The 17,630-nt window shown below is 30.3% G+C and overlaps 1 protein-coding gene across 1 annotated transcript; it reads left to right on the forward strand.

Annotated features, from left to right (window-relative positions):
* Positions 1-219: 219 nt before the first annotated feature.
* Positions 220-5,735, forward strand: LOC110711834 (succinate dehydrogenase [ubiquinone] iron-sulfur subunit 2, mitochondrial-like). Its single transcript, XM_021890267.1, has 2 exons — positions 220-1,126; positions 5,186-5,735. Exons 1-2 carry the CDS (start codon positions 465-467, stop codon positions 5,358-5,360), a joined length of 837 nt encoding a protein of 278 aa, XP_021745959.1. The 5' UTR covers positions 220-464; the 3' UTR covers positions 5,361-5,735.
* Positions 5,736-17,630: the final 11,895 nt, after the last annotated feature.

The following is a 17,630-nucleotide window of genomic DNA, read 5'->3' on the forward strand; positions in this document are numbered from 1 at the left end:
TACTGAATTGAACTTATTTTTACTAAATTAAAATTATTTTTTACTTAATATTATTTTTAAAGTAAAGTGAACAGGGGCCTTAATATACAAACATTTATACCCTTAAAAACATTTATTTACATAATTACTCTCATCAGCGCGTTGCGTACATTAGGTGCCTTAATAACCAAAAAGAAGGAAAGAAATTTTTTTTTTTTTTTTCAAAAGAGAAGGAAAGAAATATTAAAAGGCGGTGTGTTTAGCGCTCTAGAGGCAAACCACGACACCCTTCTATTTTACTCACGGCTAAAAAATTAGCCACGCCACCGTCTCTAACGCAGCCAAACCCAATTTTAATACTCACTTGTAATTTCATCATTCCTTCTTTTATTTGCCCAACAAACTATCTCTTTCCTCTTTTCTCGCAATTCCCATTTCTCCTGATTTCCCCCCATTTTCTCTCTCCTCTTCCTCCGACCACAACAATGGCTTCGGGTCTCCTCCGCCGCACCACCACCACCGCTACAACCTCGCCGCTCAGCCGTCTACTCCTCTCCCGCCTCCACGCCTCCGACGCCTCCGCCTCCACCGCATCATCGCCGCCACCAAAATCGATGAAAACCTTCCAAATCTACCGCTGGAACCCCGACAATCCTTCCAAACCTGAGCTCAAAAACTACGAGATCAACCTCAAGGAGTGCGGCCCCATGGTCCTCGACGCTCTCATCAAGATCAAGAACGAAATCGATCCTTCTCTCACCTTCCGCCGATCTTGCCGCGAAGGAATTTGTGGCTCCTGCGCTATGAATATCGATGGTTGTAATGGCCTCGCTTGTCTTACGAAGATCGATTCGTCGGCTTCGGCTGCTTCGATGATTACGCCGTTGCCGCATATGTTTGTGGTTAAGGATTTGGTGGTTGATATGACCAATTTCTATAACCAGTATAAGAGTATTGAGCCTTGGTTGAAGAGGAAGAATCCTGCTACTACTCCTGGGAAAGAGTATCTTCAAAGTAAGGAGGATAGGAAGAAGTTAGATGGAATGTATGAGTGTATTCTTTGTGCTTGTTGTAGTACTTCTTGCCCTAGTTATTGGTGGAATCCTGAATCTTATTTGGGTCCTGCTGCTTTGCTTCATGCTCATCGGTTAGTTTCTCTATCCTTCTACTCAATTTCGTGTTTGTTTTTGGGACGTTTTGACTTTTACGCTATTCATATACAAAGTATAGAACACGAGAGTGTTTTTATTAATATGTTTAACGGTTTGACTTTTACGCTATTCACATAAGCGAGTCTGTGTTTTGTTGGTGTGATGATAAAAACTAAGGTTATGTTGTTAGATGCTGTTGTGTTAGTCTAAATTGTATATTTTCTATTTAATTTTCTATAATATATTAATGCCCAAAGTTGCGTGTTTGGCAAAATGACTAAGGTGATGATGAAATTGTTACAATTTTTAAGGAGATGAAGGAAGTGTGTGCTGAAGTTATCACAATTTTTAATATTATCGATAGATGTTATTGCTAATATGATTGAAAATTTAGATGTTATTGCTAAAATGATAGAAGATTTAGATGTTATTGCTAAAATGATTGAAGATGTTAGGGTCTTATTGATGAGTTTAGTAGTACATTGATTCAAATTGGTCATTACTAAATTTTTTAAAACCATGTTGATAATTGTTACAGATGTTATCTATCTTTCTCATGGTAGCAAAAGTTGCATGGCCTGAATAAGCTACTGATGTTTTAGCTCAAAAATAATGAACAAATTCAACCACCAGTAATAAAGCAAACACTCATCTCAAAGTTGAACATAATTATTAGGACTCTGAGTCTCACTAAAAAATAAATATAAATTGTCGAGGTCTTGGGGACGTTATACTGTTATAGTCTCAAACTCTCAACTATTTCAATATAAAGGTAAGGAGTCGGACAATCTGTGAGCTACATGTATAACTCTGCAAAAATACATTACTACTACGTACATGCATACATATAAGAAGCTGATTCTTGTCAAAGCAATATGCAGCTACTCAATCCGTCCCACTTTAATGAAAATATCAGTTATAATGGAAAATATGCATAATTTATAGAAATCATCATTGTTTTTGTTTGTTCTTTAATTCATTGTTGAAGTAAAATCTGCTATAGACTAGGAAATCCGTAACTGATATTTAAGAAAGCAAGAATGTAAATAGATGAAAGCTTGAATATTTGATTGGTAATTGAAGATAATGGTTACAAGGAATATAGCTTAGGCTATAACTCTCAAAGGGAAGCTAAAGCTACTTCTATACTACAAACTAATCTCACAAATCACATAACATTCTACTGTTCTATTGTTGTTGATTTATATACCAAGCATTCACCATTACAAAGGTACCCTAATATTAAATAGCATTTGTCTTGTACTGCTGTTGTAACCTTCAGAAAATCAGATCAGTCACCGCACTCCTTAGTGGTTCATTAAAAGTTTTTGTCCTGTCTCCTTACTTGCATTTTGTCCTGTCTCCTTACTTGCTGCTGCTGGATGAACTTGTCCCCTACCTTGGTGTTGTTTCTTCCTCCTCTCATAGACCCGAATAGCTTGTATGGGTGGGTTGACCCAGTTCATTGTAAAATCCAGTTCATTAATTGCAAAATAGATTAAATCAGCTCACCAGCTAAGCATAATGTCTAATTACTTTATCAAATTTTGAAAGAAAAAGCAATTACCGTCAACAACCCATTCAAAATGTATGTTAAAACTGTAAGCCTGAGTCGGAGCACATGATTGAGATTCAGATTTAGCTTTATGGGAATTATACACATATGATTAGAAGAAGAAGAAGAATGACTAGAGAGAGAGAGAGAGAGAGAGAGAGAGAGAGAGAGAGAGAGAGAGAGAGAGAGAGAGAGAGAGAGAGAGAGAGAGAGAGAGGGAGGGAGGGAGAGAGGGGGAGGGAGGGAGGGAGGGAGGGAGGGAGGGAGAGAGAGAGGGAGGGAGAGAGAGAGAGAGAGAGAGAGAGAGAGAGAGAGAGAGAGAGAGAGAGAGAGAGAGAGAGTTTTCATGAAACAAGGTATGGGACATTTATTGGGCGACATCCATTGGGCGAATAGGGCATCTAAGAGACAAAGAATTCAGTAATAACACAGACATTGCAAAATTTTAGAGTCCTAATGTTTGAAACTAATTTAAATGTAAAGATAGTGGCAACAGTGTCAAGTACATATGGAATAAGCAAAGTTATTAAAAAAAAATGATAATGATAAAACAGAACACACACACACACAAACCATAACTGCAAACAGATTGAGGTTTTGCATATTCGAGAATTCTGTACGCAGTAAGAGGTAATAAGCCATTGACCCTATTCCTCAATTTGATGAGATCAAAGATTGAAATTGAAATGAAAAAAAATGAGATATTGGAAATATGGAGCTATTGCAAGCTTCGCAGAATCTGCTTCATATTTAAAGGATCAGATATGATTAGCTAGAAGGCAAACAGTTAAATCCAAAATATATACCTTGCACCTCTCATTGGCAATCCTGTTGAGGATATGGAATACGTTTTTTTTTTTGGTAGAAAACTTAGATTTTAGGCTGTCATTTTTGTGCTTATAAGTTTACAGTAGACCAACTAATATGCCTTCAAGTGGTGAGCTTTACACCTAAGATTGTATATATTGATACTTTGAAGGTCTAGGATTCCATGAGCATCTTTGCGATGGCATAGCCCTTGCTAGATCTTTTTTTATGTTTCTTCTGCATCTTCACTTTTTGTATGGCATGTTTTATGCTTCCTTTTTATGGTTTTACTAATCTTCGTGTTTATTTTGCTAGTATTTAATGTGTATTTTTTTTAATCTATCTGTATTGATTGAATTTGTGTTGTATCATATGTGATGTTTGGACTCACATCTATACAATCTAGCCACACTCCTGGAATTGACCAGTTGTGGGTGGGGCATGGAGTACAGATTGGATGTGGTTGAGTAAAAGGACTTGGTAACTTATTGCATGGAAATTGATATTGCCCAAAAAAAAAAAAAAATGAAGTCCAACTTTGTTAATCTAGGATGTACTTTAAAAACTCTAGATCATGAAATTGAACCATCAAGTTGCATGTAAATTGAACTAAACATTAATGATTTTGGAGAAAGGTGAACCCACTTCTTCGCACCCTTATCAGCAATAAGTGGTTGGCCATTTGTAAATGATGAGAGATGTGGTTGGTGAAGTTGTAGCTCTTAGCCTATGGTCCTCTATCGTGTTTTCTTAAACATGAAAGAATAAGTGCGGCATTTTATCATAGTAGGGGGTGGGGGTGGGGGGTGGGGGGGAGGGTTGGAGGTTTGTTGGTTACAGGTGTAAGTAGCGTTTACTTGCCAACTTTTCTCTATACCTTTCCTTTGCCCTTAATATCTTCATTTTCAAATTTTGGACACTTCTTAAACATGTCCCTGTATCCTGTGACCCTGGATAATTTAATATGTCCGGCTCTCAAAATCTATACCAGAGTACTCCTTGTCTCCAAGCTTCATAAAATGTTATTGAGGAGCAATTTATATGAGATGACAGTTAGTCCAATACTCTAGCTCTGTGCTCTTTGAAATTCAACCCTTAAAGATGTCAGTATTACATGTTGAACAATTCTGAATTCTTTCTTTCTTTCTTTTTCCTTATGTAATTATTTGAAAAAGCTTGCCTGCATTTGCTATGTGGTGAGTTTGTACACGAAAATTTAGCTTATAGTTGATTAGAGAAAACTTGTCAAAATTGAACATGGTTTAGTCTTGCCTACATTTGCTTTTGTGGTGAGCTTGTACAAAAAAAGGAAGTTTATGCCCAAACAAAATATGAAAGGTGCATCATTATTGACAAATAGGATTCCAGAAATATAGGAAATGGAGTTAAATGCAAAATTAATTGCTGAACTTAAAAATTGAAAAGGTATTCTCAGCCTTTGTATCATTTACTTCTTCCACAAGAAGCATCAACGGAAATAGTTGTAATCACGATTTGTACTTGAAAAAAAGTAAAATATTTTCAAATAGGAATATCTTTAATGAAGTATGAAACAAAAATTAGCTGAAGTGATGCAAAAAATAGTTCAGCATGGGCACAACCTTTATACATAGTATTATTTTGTTAATTCCACCTTTTGTGTTTGTGTAAGCACTGGAAAATTGTGCTGACTTACTTTTTTCCTTGTCTGCAGATGGATAGCTGATAGCCGTGATGAGTACACTGAGGAGCGACTAGAGGCAATTAATGACGAGTTCAAGCTGTATAGGTGCCATACTATTATGAACTGTACTCGTGCCTGCCCAAAGGGTTTGAACCCTGCAAAGCAGATCCAACAGATTAAACGTCTCGAGCAGCATGCTAAGTGATGATGCTAATTTTCCAGTTCTTGATGTTTAGGGTTTCTATCAAATGTTTCAGTGCAGTATGTACACTGAAACATGCAACTTGGAATATTTATTGCAAGCCTATTTGTGCAGGAAAATAATTTGGGAACTGCTAGTCTGCAGTTACTTGATTTGTGCCAGTGCTTCTATGGCATTTTTATTTTGTTATATTGAAGTGTATTGATTCATAAGATTATCAGGGGTGGTTAATAAATTTAGGTTGTGATGTTCTCCTTTTGCTGCTTATATGGAGAGAGCACTGTGTGTTCGAACTAGATTGTACACCACCTTGAATATCTTTACATCTAAGACCCCTGTTATTGGAAATTTATACAAAATTATGTGGTCAAGGCTAAATTTTTGTAAAAAGTTTTTTTGACAGATGAGATACGATAATTAATTAAAATGAAAGGGCTAGTGAAGGTAATAGCACCGGTGATCATCTTTCTAAAACTCTAATGGTTGGCTAACTCATCTTTAATACCTTGTGGTGACTATCATTTTCTCAAGGTACAATAATTCCAGCTACTATTTGTTCCCATAGTTAAGTTAGTTGTCAATTTATTAATTTATATTTAATAAATAATTACCATAATAATTAGTTTACAAAGTAAATTTGCTTGCCAAAGCTAATTCATATACAACACTGGTGTGACTACTAGCTTAACTAATATTTATATTTAATATGTGTCACTTTTTCTAACCATCGGAGTTCCTAGTGATTGCTTTCCTTTTTTTGAGAATTGTGTTCTTGCTAACACAATCCCCGAGAAGTTGTCAGCCAATGGGAGTTTTTACTAAGGCTCCAGAGATGCATTTAATGCATACTAATCCCACCAACCTCTTTGCAATTAGAAAATAAAAAATAAAAAAAAAAGAAAAAGAAAAAAGGCTTTAATGCATACTAATCCCATCAACCGTTGTTATATGCAAATAATATAGGTTCTGAATACTATTTAAATACATACTGTTACTAAATTAATTTCAAACCTACAATTGTTTTAACTTTTTTTGTTATTCGTGTAGTCTTTAAATATAATAGCAATAGACAAGTTTTTATTTCTGCATTAGGTAACTAAGTTTATGAGAAATTCACCATGTTAACAAATCGATAGTTTTAATAATTATAGTATACACCGTTGTTATTATGTAAACTATTATAGAGGTTGAGAATACTATTGCAATAAATATTGTTACTAAATAAATTGCAAACCTACAGCCATTTGAATCTGTTTTGTTACTCAAATACTTGATTTTTTTAATTTACTGTTTTAATTTTCAAATTTAATTATCATATAATGGACTTCAAACGTTTGATGGACTTTAAAAGTGAAATTATGCTCCTTAATATTAATATTAGTTAATTGTTTATTATAAGGCACTACAATTATTAATCATGTAACATACAACTACTAATTCTCGATCAATTATTTTACCAATATTAAGATTATGCGAAAATAAATATTTACAAAGTAAGAATAACTCTTCAAATGCTCAATTTTTGCTTCAAACATCCAATATTAATAACAAGACTTGATGAGTGAAGGGCTAAAATGAAGTAGTGAAAGGTTAAATCAAATAATGGAAGGTTAAAAAAAATATCATTTGAAATACATAAAATAGTTATCAATTACTAATATATATCATTTTGACAAAAAATACATAAAAATGCAAATTATATAAAAGTTTTAAAATATATTAATAATAAAACTAAAAATTTTCGAATCTTTGTGTATTTCTTGTTGTAGATTTCTAACTATTCTTCGTTTTATTAAAAAAAAAATTATTTTTTCTACATCTTCGTTAGCATTACTAGTATAGTCTCACTCTTTAATATTAATATTATATAATTTATTATTATAAGGCACGGCAATTAATTAACCTTGTAATATACTCCCTTTTTTTTCAAAATGATCTTCTAACTTTTTATTTTTTGTGTTTCAAAATTATCTTCCCACTTTTTATTTTAATTCCTCACTTATCCTCATTAATTTCCCATAAAAAAACCTCATTTCAATGATCCAAATACAAATAATGGTCTAAATGTACTTTATTCCATAATAATAAGTAGTTGCAATGTACTTTATTCAAAAAGGAATGGTTCCATTGTATTTCAAATGTACTTTATTTAAATATTCTTCCCTTACCTTTATTTACACAAAATATTACACGTGAGAAAATTATTTTTAAACGGAGGATTTATAATAGTAACTCGATCATGATCAATTGTTATTTTTTAAAAGTGAAATTATGCTTCTTAGTATTACCTTTAGATAATTATTAATTATAAGATACTACGGTTATTAGTCTTGTAATATATAAATACTAAATCCCGATCAATTATTTTACAAAAATTGATATTATGCTAAAATAAATATTTACAAAGTAAGGAGTAACTTATGAGATACTCAATTTTCGCTTCAACCACCCAATACAAATGACAAAAACTTAAATTGGAAGGATTAAATAAAATAGTGAAGGGTTAAAATCAAATAGTTGGGGGTTAAAATAAATAACATTTGGAATACAAATTAAAAGTAGTAGTTATCGGTTACTAATAAAAATAGCGTTATGTGAAACAAAAGTTTCAAATTACATATTTATAATAAAACTATTTTTTTTTCTTATGTAAGCTAAGAAGATCTATAACTAATCTTTGTTTTATTATCCTTTTTCTCATCGTGTAAGGAGATTAGTAACTATATTCAATAAACCATTCATCCATTATTGTTTGCAATACTAATATGATCTTATTTCTTAATAATATATAATCGAATATTCCAAGGAACACAAATTATTAAAATTGTAGTGTACACATACTAACTCTCGATCAATTTTTATTATTAAAAATGAAATGATGCTCTTAATAATAATACAACTACTAAATCTCAATCAATTGTTTTACCAAAAAGTGAAATTATGCTCCTCAATATCAATATTAGATAATAATTGATTATTAAAAGGCATAACAATTATTAGTATTGTAATATACAAATAATAACACTCGATCAATTGTTTTAACAAAAAGTGAGATTACGCAAAACTAATCATATACAAAATAAAACAGTGAAGGGTCAAAATAAATTGGTGGAGGGTTAAAATAAAATAAATTTGGAATGCAAATAATAGTTATTGATTACTAATAAATATGTCATTTTGTCAAAAAGATTAAAAAATGCAAAATAAGTAAAATTTTTAAAACATATTAATTATTAAACTTAAAATTTTCGAAACTTTGTTTACTTATTGTAAGGACATTTCTAACTACACTTTGTTTAATATTTTTATTTTATTTATTTTTACATCTTCATTAGCATTATTAGTTATGTTTTCATTGCTTAATATTACTATTCGATAACTAATTATTATAAGGTACACCAATTATTAATATTGTAATATAATAGAAACTCTCGATCAATTGTTGTTTTTAAAAAGCAAAATTATGCTTCTTAATATTGAGATATTTAACAACTACATCTCGATAACATGTTTTATTAAAAAGTAAAATTATGCTCCGTAATATTTATATTAGATAATTAATTATTATAAGGGCAAATAGCATCTCTCGATCAATTGTTATTTTCTAAAAAGTGAAATTATGCTCCTTATTATTATTATTACTACTACAAACATGTCTTAGAACTTACATTGTTGCATCAATAATTAAATTCGCGGGATATTTACCATGTTTACATCTTTCATACTTTATATATTTTATAGTATACACTGCCATTAGTTAAAGGTATTATAAACAAAGTTTATAGAAGAACCCTAGAGGCAGCAAACAATGAATGGAGAGGCCGCTCCTGGAGGAGCGGATGTGCACCTCTCCAGGAGTGGGCGCTCCTACAAGATTTCAACATTATGCCCAACTTTGAGCTTAGCAGGAGCGGACGTGCACTCACAAAGGAACGGGCGCTCGTAGTTGCTCTGCTACATTCTGCCTAGAGTCTGAAGCAGGATGAGTGGGCGTGCACCACCATTGGAGCGGGCGCTCCTCCCCTATTGAGCTGATTCTGCCACTATTTGAAGACAAAGGAGCAGGCGTGCATTTTCACTGGAGCGGTCGCTCCTGGCTTTGGAGCAGGCGCTCGTAGCTGGGAACCCGATTTTCTTTTGATTGAGTAACCTATGTAATTTGGGGAGTATAAATACTACCCCTTTAGTTCTTTTTGAGGACATCAGTCTTAGAATAAATTTCAACAACTCTCCTCTTAGTTAGCAACTTAGTTCATTAAATTTGTTGATGATTTAGTTTATAAACTCTCAAATCAATCATTGTAGAAGCAAATTTCAAGGATTATTCTCAAATTTTCAGCAATTGTATTCAACATTGAAGCTTCATCTTAGTAATTTCTTCATTTTTCTCTAGCTTATTTTCTAATTTTATTTTGTTATTGCAAGCCTTTTGAATCTCTCTAGATCTTATTAATTTGTTGTTGCATGTTTGTTTACCTTTAGTGAATCACTTTTCCCCAATTATCGAACTATTTAGAATCCCTAACTTGGTACTTTGCATGTCACTCACAATGAGTTGTGAGTAGTCCTCTTTGATAGGGGTTGGGTGAAACTCAACTTAATGGTTAATTAAGTGAATTTGGGAGAAGTATTGATGATTGATTTGTGATTAAATTGATTATATGAGATTGCTTGTTAGTTCATTTTGATAGGAGTAGCTACCCTTGATTTTGGGCTTGATGGCGTGATATTCTTGATTTGACATGGGAATGTGGATTAAGTTTATCATTACTTATTGCAATTTGATTATTTATCTTCTATTGCTAAACTAATGAGGGATCTAAGTTTAGGAGTGTGAATTGTATTCTTAATTGCATGAGGTTGGTCTTACATATAGTTTTTGCTATCTCTTATCACTATTTGCTCCCAATATGCTTGGTTACCCTGGTTGAGTGGATCCCATTCCCTAGTGCTTTTAATTACTTGATTTAGAAACAATAGCTTGTTTGTCTCTAGTTGACAAAACTCCAATCCACCGAATGAGTGTGGAATGTGCGAAGGTTCTAGCACCCAAATAATTATTATTACTGTAATCTAGTTAATGAATACTATTTTAATAAATGGTGTTACTAAATAAATTAGAAATTACAATCATTACCACCCGTTTTATTTTTAAGATACCAGATTGTTTTTCCCTTTGTTTTAATTTCATTTTTTATCAATTACTTGACTACAAGAGTTTGGTGCTAAAACTGAATAATAATTTCTTATTAATATGTCATCGTAATAATTCAAGGAGTTTAATGTGTCGCCATTGTGAATTATCCAATGTCCAACATTTGTTACTGGTCAATAATCTAACTTGAAGAAATTTTATACTTTGATGTATAAATTCTAGGAAAATTGTTATTCAAAAAAAAAAACTTATAACTTAATTTGTCTTCAAACCAATGTAATAATTTGAAAAATCAATACAATAAAGTTAATATTAAAAAACTCCTTTTTTCTTGTTTTGAACATAACATTCATACAAATCAAAATATGAAAAAATTTCACATTCTAGATCTGTAACACCAAGATAAATAACAAATAATTAAAAATTTATTATACAACAAAACATTGTATATTCATATGAATTTTTGAAAAAAAACCAAACAAATTTTCAAGCAAAAGATGAAGAACAATTTTTTACAGATAATATACAAGAACATAAGAAGAGAGAGAAAAGAGAAAAAATCGAAATTCGAACCGCAACAATTTTTAGCCAAACATAATAATAAGCAGAGAATTAGTAGTGAAACATAATAAACATTATATATAAAAAAAATTAATTACAGAAAAAATCTAGGAAAAAAAATTGAATTTTAGAACATGAATAACAAGAAGTAGAACCTTAGAAGAGAGAGAAGAGAGAAAAACTAGACCAAAAAATATCAGCCTAAAAAAGGAGAGGAGAGAGAATAGGGTGGTTGGGAATGTGAGGAGTGCATTGATTATGCCCAAAAAATAAAAATCAGATTGAAAATTTAGTTTCAATTTTAAATGAAATGTTAAATTATATTATTTTTGGGCCCCAAAGGACAAACCTATCACACAATGCCATGTTAGCGGTTTATATATAGCCCACATAAACCAGGTTTATGTGTAGCTTTTATGGGAGAGATGCTACACATAAACTTGGTTTATGTGGGGTAGACATAAACTTCCAATGAGAAATCGCCACGTCATTGTTAGCCAAAAAAAAGAGAGGGAAAATTAGGAGGAAAAACTATTTGGGTTTTGGCGCCACAAAGCAAGGTACAGCGGGAGATATAAGTTAGGCGCCAAACATGCATCTAATTCATACTAATCCCACTATTGTTTTACTAAACAATTATTTTATGATACTAATAAACAAAATTTGTTACTAGAAATTATAATGTCCTAGTCAGAGTCATTAATGAAGAGAGAGATTTTTTTTAAATAATTGAATAATATATCATTTGATAATGTTTCTTAAATTACAAATCAAAAAATTATTATAAAAACACCAATGGAATTCTTTTTTAATGCTCTTTCTAAAGACATCCATATCGATATATTTTCGAAAATGTTAGATAGTTAGACAATTTTAACCTCACTATAGCTTTGTATTCTACCTTTAACTTTTACTCCCGATACCAATAAACATCGTTTTGTTATCAAAAATGGATATAACTTTAAACTAAAGCGACGAAATATAAAAATAACATGACAAAGGGTTACAATAAAATATTGGATTGATGGTTTGTTACAGTAAAATATTATAGATAGGGATATAATTAAACCTCTGGTCCGATGATGATGTGGTTTTATTTGGCTTTGTGTTTAATTAAATTGATAAGAAGATTTCTAAATAATCTTCGTTTTATTTATTTATCTATTTTTTACGTCTTCATTAGCATTACTAGTATAATTTCATTCCTTAATATTAATATTAGATAATTGATTAATACATAGTATTAGACACTTTAATTAATCTTGTAATATACAAATACTGACTCTCAAATTATTGTTGCGATATACAAATATTGACTCTCAAATCCATATTTACAATTTAAGGAGTAGCTCTTAAAATAGTATTTCTTTCTTTAACCGCACAAAACTAACGATAAACCTTACATTGGGCGATTTAAATTACGTATTAAAGGAGTACCGTCAAATAGTGGAGTGTTAAAATCAATAACATTTGTAATAATTCAAAAAATAGTTATCAATAACTAATAAATATACCATGAAGTAAAAGTTTTATCAAGTTGTGAAGGGTTAAAATCAAATAGTAGAGGATTAAAAATAAAACCAACTAGAATTCAAAAAATAGTCATTGATTACTAATAATATACCATTTTTTCAAAACAAAACAAAAAATATATATAAATGAAGTATAAATTATCGATTACTAATAATACCATTTTATGAAAAATTAAAAAAACAGTATACAAATGAAGTAAAGATTTTTTCTTAACAAATTTATAACTTAAATTCAACTAGTAAAGGTTTAAATTCTAGTTGAAAAGGGTTAAAATTGAATAGTGTAAGGTTATTTTACCAATATTAAGATTATGCAAAAATAAATATTTACAAAGTAAGAATAACTCTTCAAATGCTCAATGTTGTTTCAAATATCCAATACTAATGACAAGACTTGAGTTCGTTGAAGGGCTAAAATGAAATAATGAAGGGTTAAAATCAAATAGTGGAGGCTTAAGAAAATATCATTTGGTATACAAAAAATAGTTATCAGTTACTAATAAATATTTATATATCATTTTGACAAAATACATACATGCATACATATATATATATATATGTATGCAAATTAAATAAAAAGTTTTAAAATATATTAATAACAAAACTTAAAATTTATTGTTTGTAAGGAGATTTCTAACCTACTCTTCGTTTTATTAAAAATAAAAAAATTCTACATCTTGTTAGCATTACTAGTATGGTCTTATTCCTTAATATTAAATATTAGATAATTTATTATTATAAGGCATGATTATTTATCTTGTAATATACTCCCTTCGTTTCAAAATTATCTTCACAACTTGTAATGTACATAATTGTACACATACTAGCTCTCGATCAATTGCTATTTTTAAAAATGAATGATGCTCCTTAATAACAATACAACTACTATTGTGTTTACCAAGAAGTGAAATTATATTCCTTAATATGAACATTTGATAATAATTGTTTTTTAAAAGGCATAACAATTATTAATATTGTAATATACAAATTCTAGCACTCGATCAATTGTTATACCAAAAAGTGAGATTACGCAAAAATAATCATTTATAAATTAAGTAATAATGATTGAAATACTTAATGTTTTCTTGAAACACCCAATACTACTAAGATAGCACTTGAGTTGATGGGTTAAAACAAAATAGTAAAGGGTTAAAATAAAATGGTGGAAGGTTAAAATAAAATAAATTTGGAATACAAATAATAGTTATCGGTTATTAATAAATATATCATTTTGTCAAAAAAAAAAAAAAGATTATAAATGCAAAATAAGTAAAAGTTTTACAGCATATTAATAATAAAACTTAAAATTTTCAAAACTTTGTTTACTTCTTGTAAGGAAATATTCGAAACTTAAGATTAAAAATGCAAAATAAGTAAAAATTTTAAAACATATCAACAACCAAAATTACAGGATATAGATATTCACCATGTTAACATTTTGATACTTTATATTTTTGTAGTGTACACCGTCATTATTTACAAACTATAATATAGGTTTTGATACCTATTTAAATAATTGTTGTTACTGTAATATAGTTATTGAATAATATTTAAATAACTGTTGTTATTAAAGAAATTACAAACTTACAATCGTTACAAATCGTTTTATTATTAAGACTTGACCCTTTTTTCCTTTGTTTTAATCACAATTTTAATCATCATTTAATTGACTCCAAACGTTTCATGGATTGGAAAGCTTGATGTTTGGTTCTAAAATTTCTTATTAATTTGTCATCGAGATAAGTCAAGGAGTTTATTGTGTTGCCATTGTAAATAATCCAGTGTCGATCTTTTGTTACTAATTAATAATCTAACTTGAACAAATTTTATACTTTGATGTTTAAAATCCGAAAACTGAAGAACATTGGAAATAACGATATTTCCATTCACATAATACAATACAATATAATTTGATTGAAAAACTATATAGTTGGGATGAAAATACAACATAATTTGTCTTATAACCAATTTATAATTTGAAAATCAATAAAATGAAGCTAGTATATGTATAATCTGAAGAATTTTTTTTTTTAACATTCCTTTTTTTTTTTTTTTTTTCGAGTTTTGAACACAAGTTTCATACAAATCAAAACAAAAAATAAAAAATAAAAAAATAAAAAATCACAAAATAGATCTGAAACAATAAGGATAAAGAACAATAATTAAAAAAAAATTAACCCAAAAAAACGAAGAACTTGTTAAATATGGAAGACAAATAAAGAGAGATAGGAGAGAAATTGGGGAGAGAATAAATCAGTGTCGCTTATTCCATAGAGTGGGGTATATATATATATACAATATAGCAAGGGTTTGCTTAGATAATAATAAACCCTAGATCTAGAATATTTCGGAATGATAAAAGGAGGATAATGGATATCCACACAATATTTCATAACACTCCCCCTTGGATGTCCATTATCGAAGAGTGTGCCTCGTTAAAACTTGATTAGGAAAAACCCTGTGAGATAAAAACCCAATGAAGGAAAAAGAGTACAACATTCTTCGTAATACGCTCGAGATGCTGCCTCATTAAAAACCTTACTAGGAAAACCCAATGTGAGACAAAACCACGGTCAAGGGAAAAAGAGTGCAGTGCGTATTTTCTCCCCCTGATGAATACATAACTTGAGATCTTCTAGTGCCGCAACAATGAATCCGATATAGTTGGATATCTTCTAATATGTAGTAAAATATCATTCGTTGGTCTTCGATCCTCCTAAACTAAAATTGCATCTTCAAGTCTTCAAGTGAACATGTGAAGTGTCTTCATTTCATCATGCATGTATTTATCTCTACATCATTCCAAACCTCTGTTTGAATAAAGTTACTTTAAAAGTTAAACTTATGCGGTTAGGCCTTCTTCTGGAGGTCGTGAATAATAAAAATCGATGATCATTATTTGATCAAACATTCATTAATAATAATTTGATGACAAAACTTGATATTATCAATGTCGTTCTTCAATCTCATTTGAATTATAATATAACACATGTAATTAGATACGCTAATCATGGTTCTTTTGGACCATAAGAAAACATTCTCACGCATAAGTAATCCATTGATATTCTTTAGACGTTTCATAATTGACACGATAGCTCTCTTGCAAATACAAAAGCAAATCTCACTAACTTTCATATGCTCAAACGTCAGGTTGAGATGTCAATGATGTAGTCACATAGACTTTTCAAGAGTTTGATAATAATTGCAATATTCAAGATATAAAATTTGTAGGGCTATAAATACGTTGCATATAAGTTCTTCGGGAACTTTTCATACATGATTCATAAATAATATTAGATCAACGTCATATATAATTATAAGCCCGTTGGAATATAAATATGTCTTTCTAATTTTCCATCAAAGTTGTAAATATGTCTTATTATACTTTGAATGAACATTCACATACACCACAATTATTGTATAGAAACTAATGCATGCAATATGAGATATATAAAACATGATAACATATTAAGCAAAATATACAATAAGTAATGCATCTAACAACTACTGACATATGCAATGAACAATCCGTTAACCTATGACTCATACATGCATATAAACATGCACAGGACTCAAAATAATGCAAGCACTGTACAATAATCCATATTTCATTGGACTTCTGGTCTATGATATACTTATGATTATTATCATTATGTCGACATCAAAATGAACATATATTTTAGATCCCTTATTTACTAGTCCACTCTATTATGCATATGCATATTATTCATCGGTTCCCTTGTGTACCGGTATCATAATATTCCTTTAACGTACATTTCGGATGCTATTTTACTATGATATCTGAATAAATTTCTTATTGGTACCATCATAACTTCCTTACATCATAGGCCATCTATTGTAATAATTCAGATACCTATACCACTTTTAGGGTATTTCATACACTATGGTATTTATATACTATTACGCTATTTGTGTTAACTGCACTATCTTGCCATATATCATATCCATTAGAGATATCTTTATTTTGGAACCGATCATACAACCTACACTTTAGGTGTAGTGATTCAAGTATAATTGGCATGATTTTATCTCAATGATTCAATAATAGTTCTATCTCAATGTTATGTCTTGCCATTTAATTCATTTCATATATGCAACATTGAGAGAGCGTCAACATATTATCAAATGAAACTTCAAGTTTCCATAACGGGTAATTATTAAACCCGGATGGCCTAATTTAACTATCACATCCAGTCACTTCTCTAAATTTGAACTCTGGTCAGTATTCCAACACTAGTGATCACTTTATTAAAATTACTTTATGCATGGCCATGAATATGATGTGATATTAGAACACCAACATGTGTTTCTTTATATAATTGGCAAGACAATCAACTAATACTTGATTCAAAATTTTTATACTTTGCTAGAGCTTTGACTATAATCTTGATACATGCTAAGCTTGTTGGACATTCTATACTCTTCTAGAGTACTCTATATAATCATGGTACATATCCATTTTACTAAATATAATCTCTTATAAAGATCTATCAAAATGCATTACTTCCTCAAATTTGCTATTGTCAATAATTGCTCTTTTCCTGTTTGAAGATTCTTATCTTTGAAATCTATTGGGCTCGGCTACGGCTACCACACTTTAGGAGTGCTTTAGGTTCATCAGTAATTGATGTTGTCCTTCTGGGACATTAATTTTAATTAGAGCATTTACAGATGGTATATAGAAAATGACATCTATTCATATCCATCTTCAGGATGGTATCATTTTGAAATATATTAATTAACATGTGGCCACTTTTATTAAATAAAACGTTAATATTTAAGTTAATGTATGTACCAAATCAACCTGCAATATATTTTTTATTATTTATGTGCAAGGATTTCATAAAATAATGAAATAAATACTATCTCCCCCTAATCCTTGCATGTGGGGGCATTAAATTAATCCAACTACCTTTAAATATCTTGCACCTTTTAAGCCATAAATTCTTTTATCAATGCATGTATCAAGCAAAGTAAAATGGTTCTTATAAAACTCATATTCGT

Source organism: Chenopodium quinoa, unplaced genomic scaffold (assembly GCF_001683475.1).
Source record: "Chenopodium quinoa cultivar QQ74 unplaced genomic scaffold, ASM168347v1, whole genome shotgun sequence".
NCBI lineage: Eukaryota > Viridiplantae > Streptophyta > Magnoliopsida > Caryophyllales > Amaranthaceae > Chenopodium > Chenopodium quinoa.

Excerpts from the sequence above, each read along its gene's own strand:
- LOC110711834 (XM_021890267.1), top strand. The coding sequence starts at position 465 with ATGGCTTCGGGTCTCCTCCGCCGCACCACCACCACCGCTACAACCTCG. Across the intron at positions 1,127-5,185 it reads GCTTTGCTTCATGCTCATCG|ATGGATAGCTGATAGCCGTG; the intron begins GTTAGTTTCTCT and ends CCTTGTCTGCAG.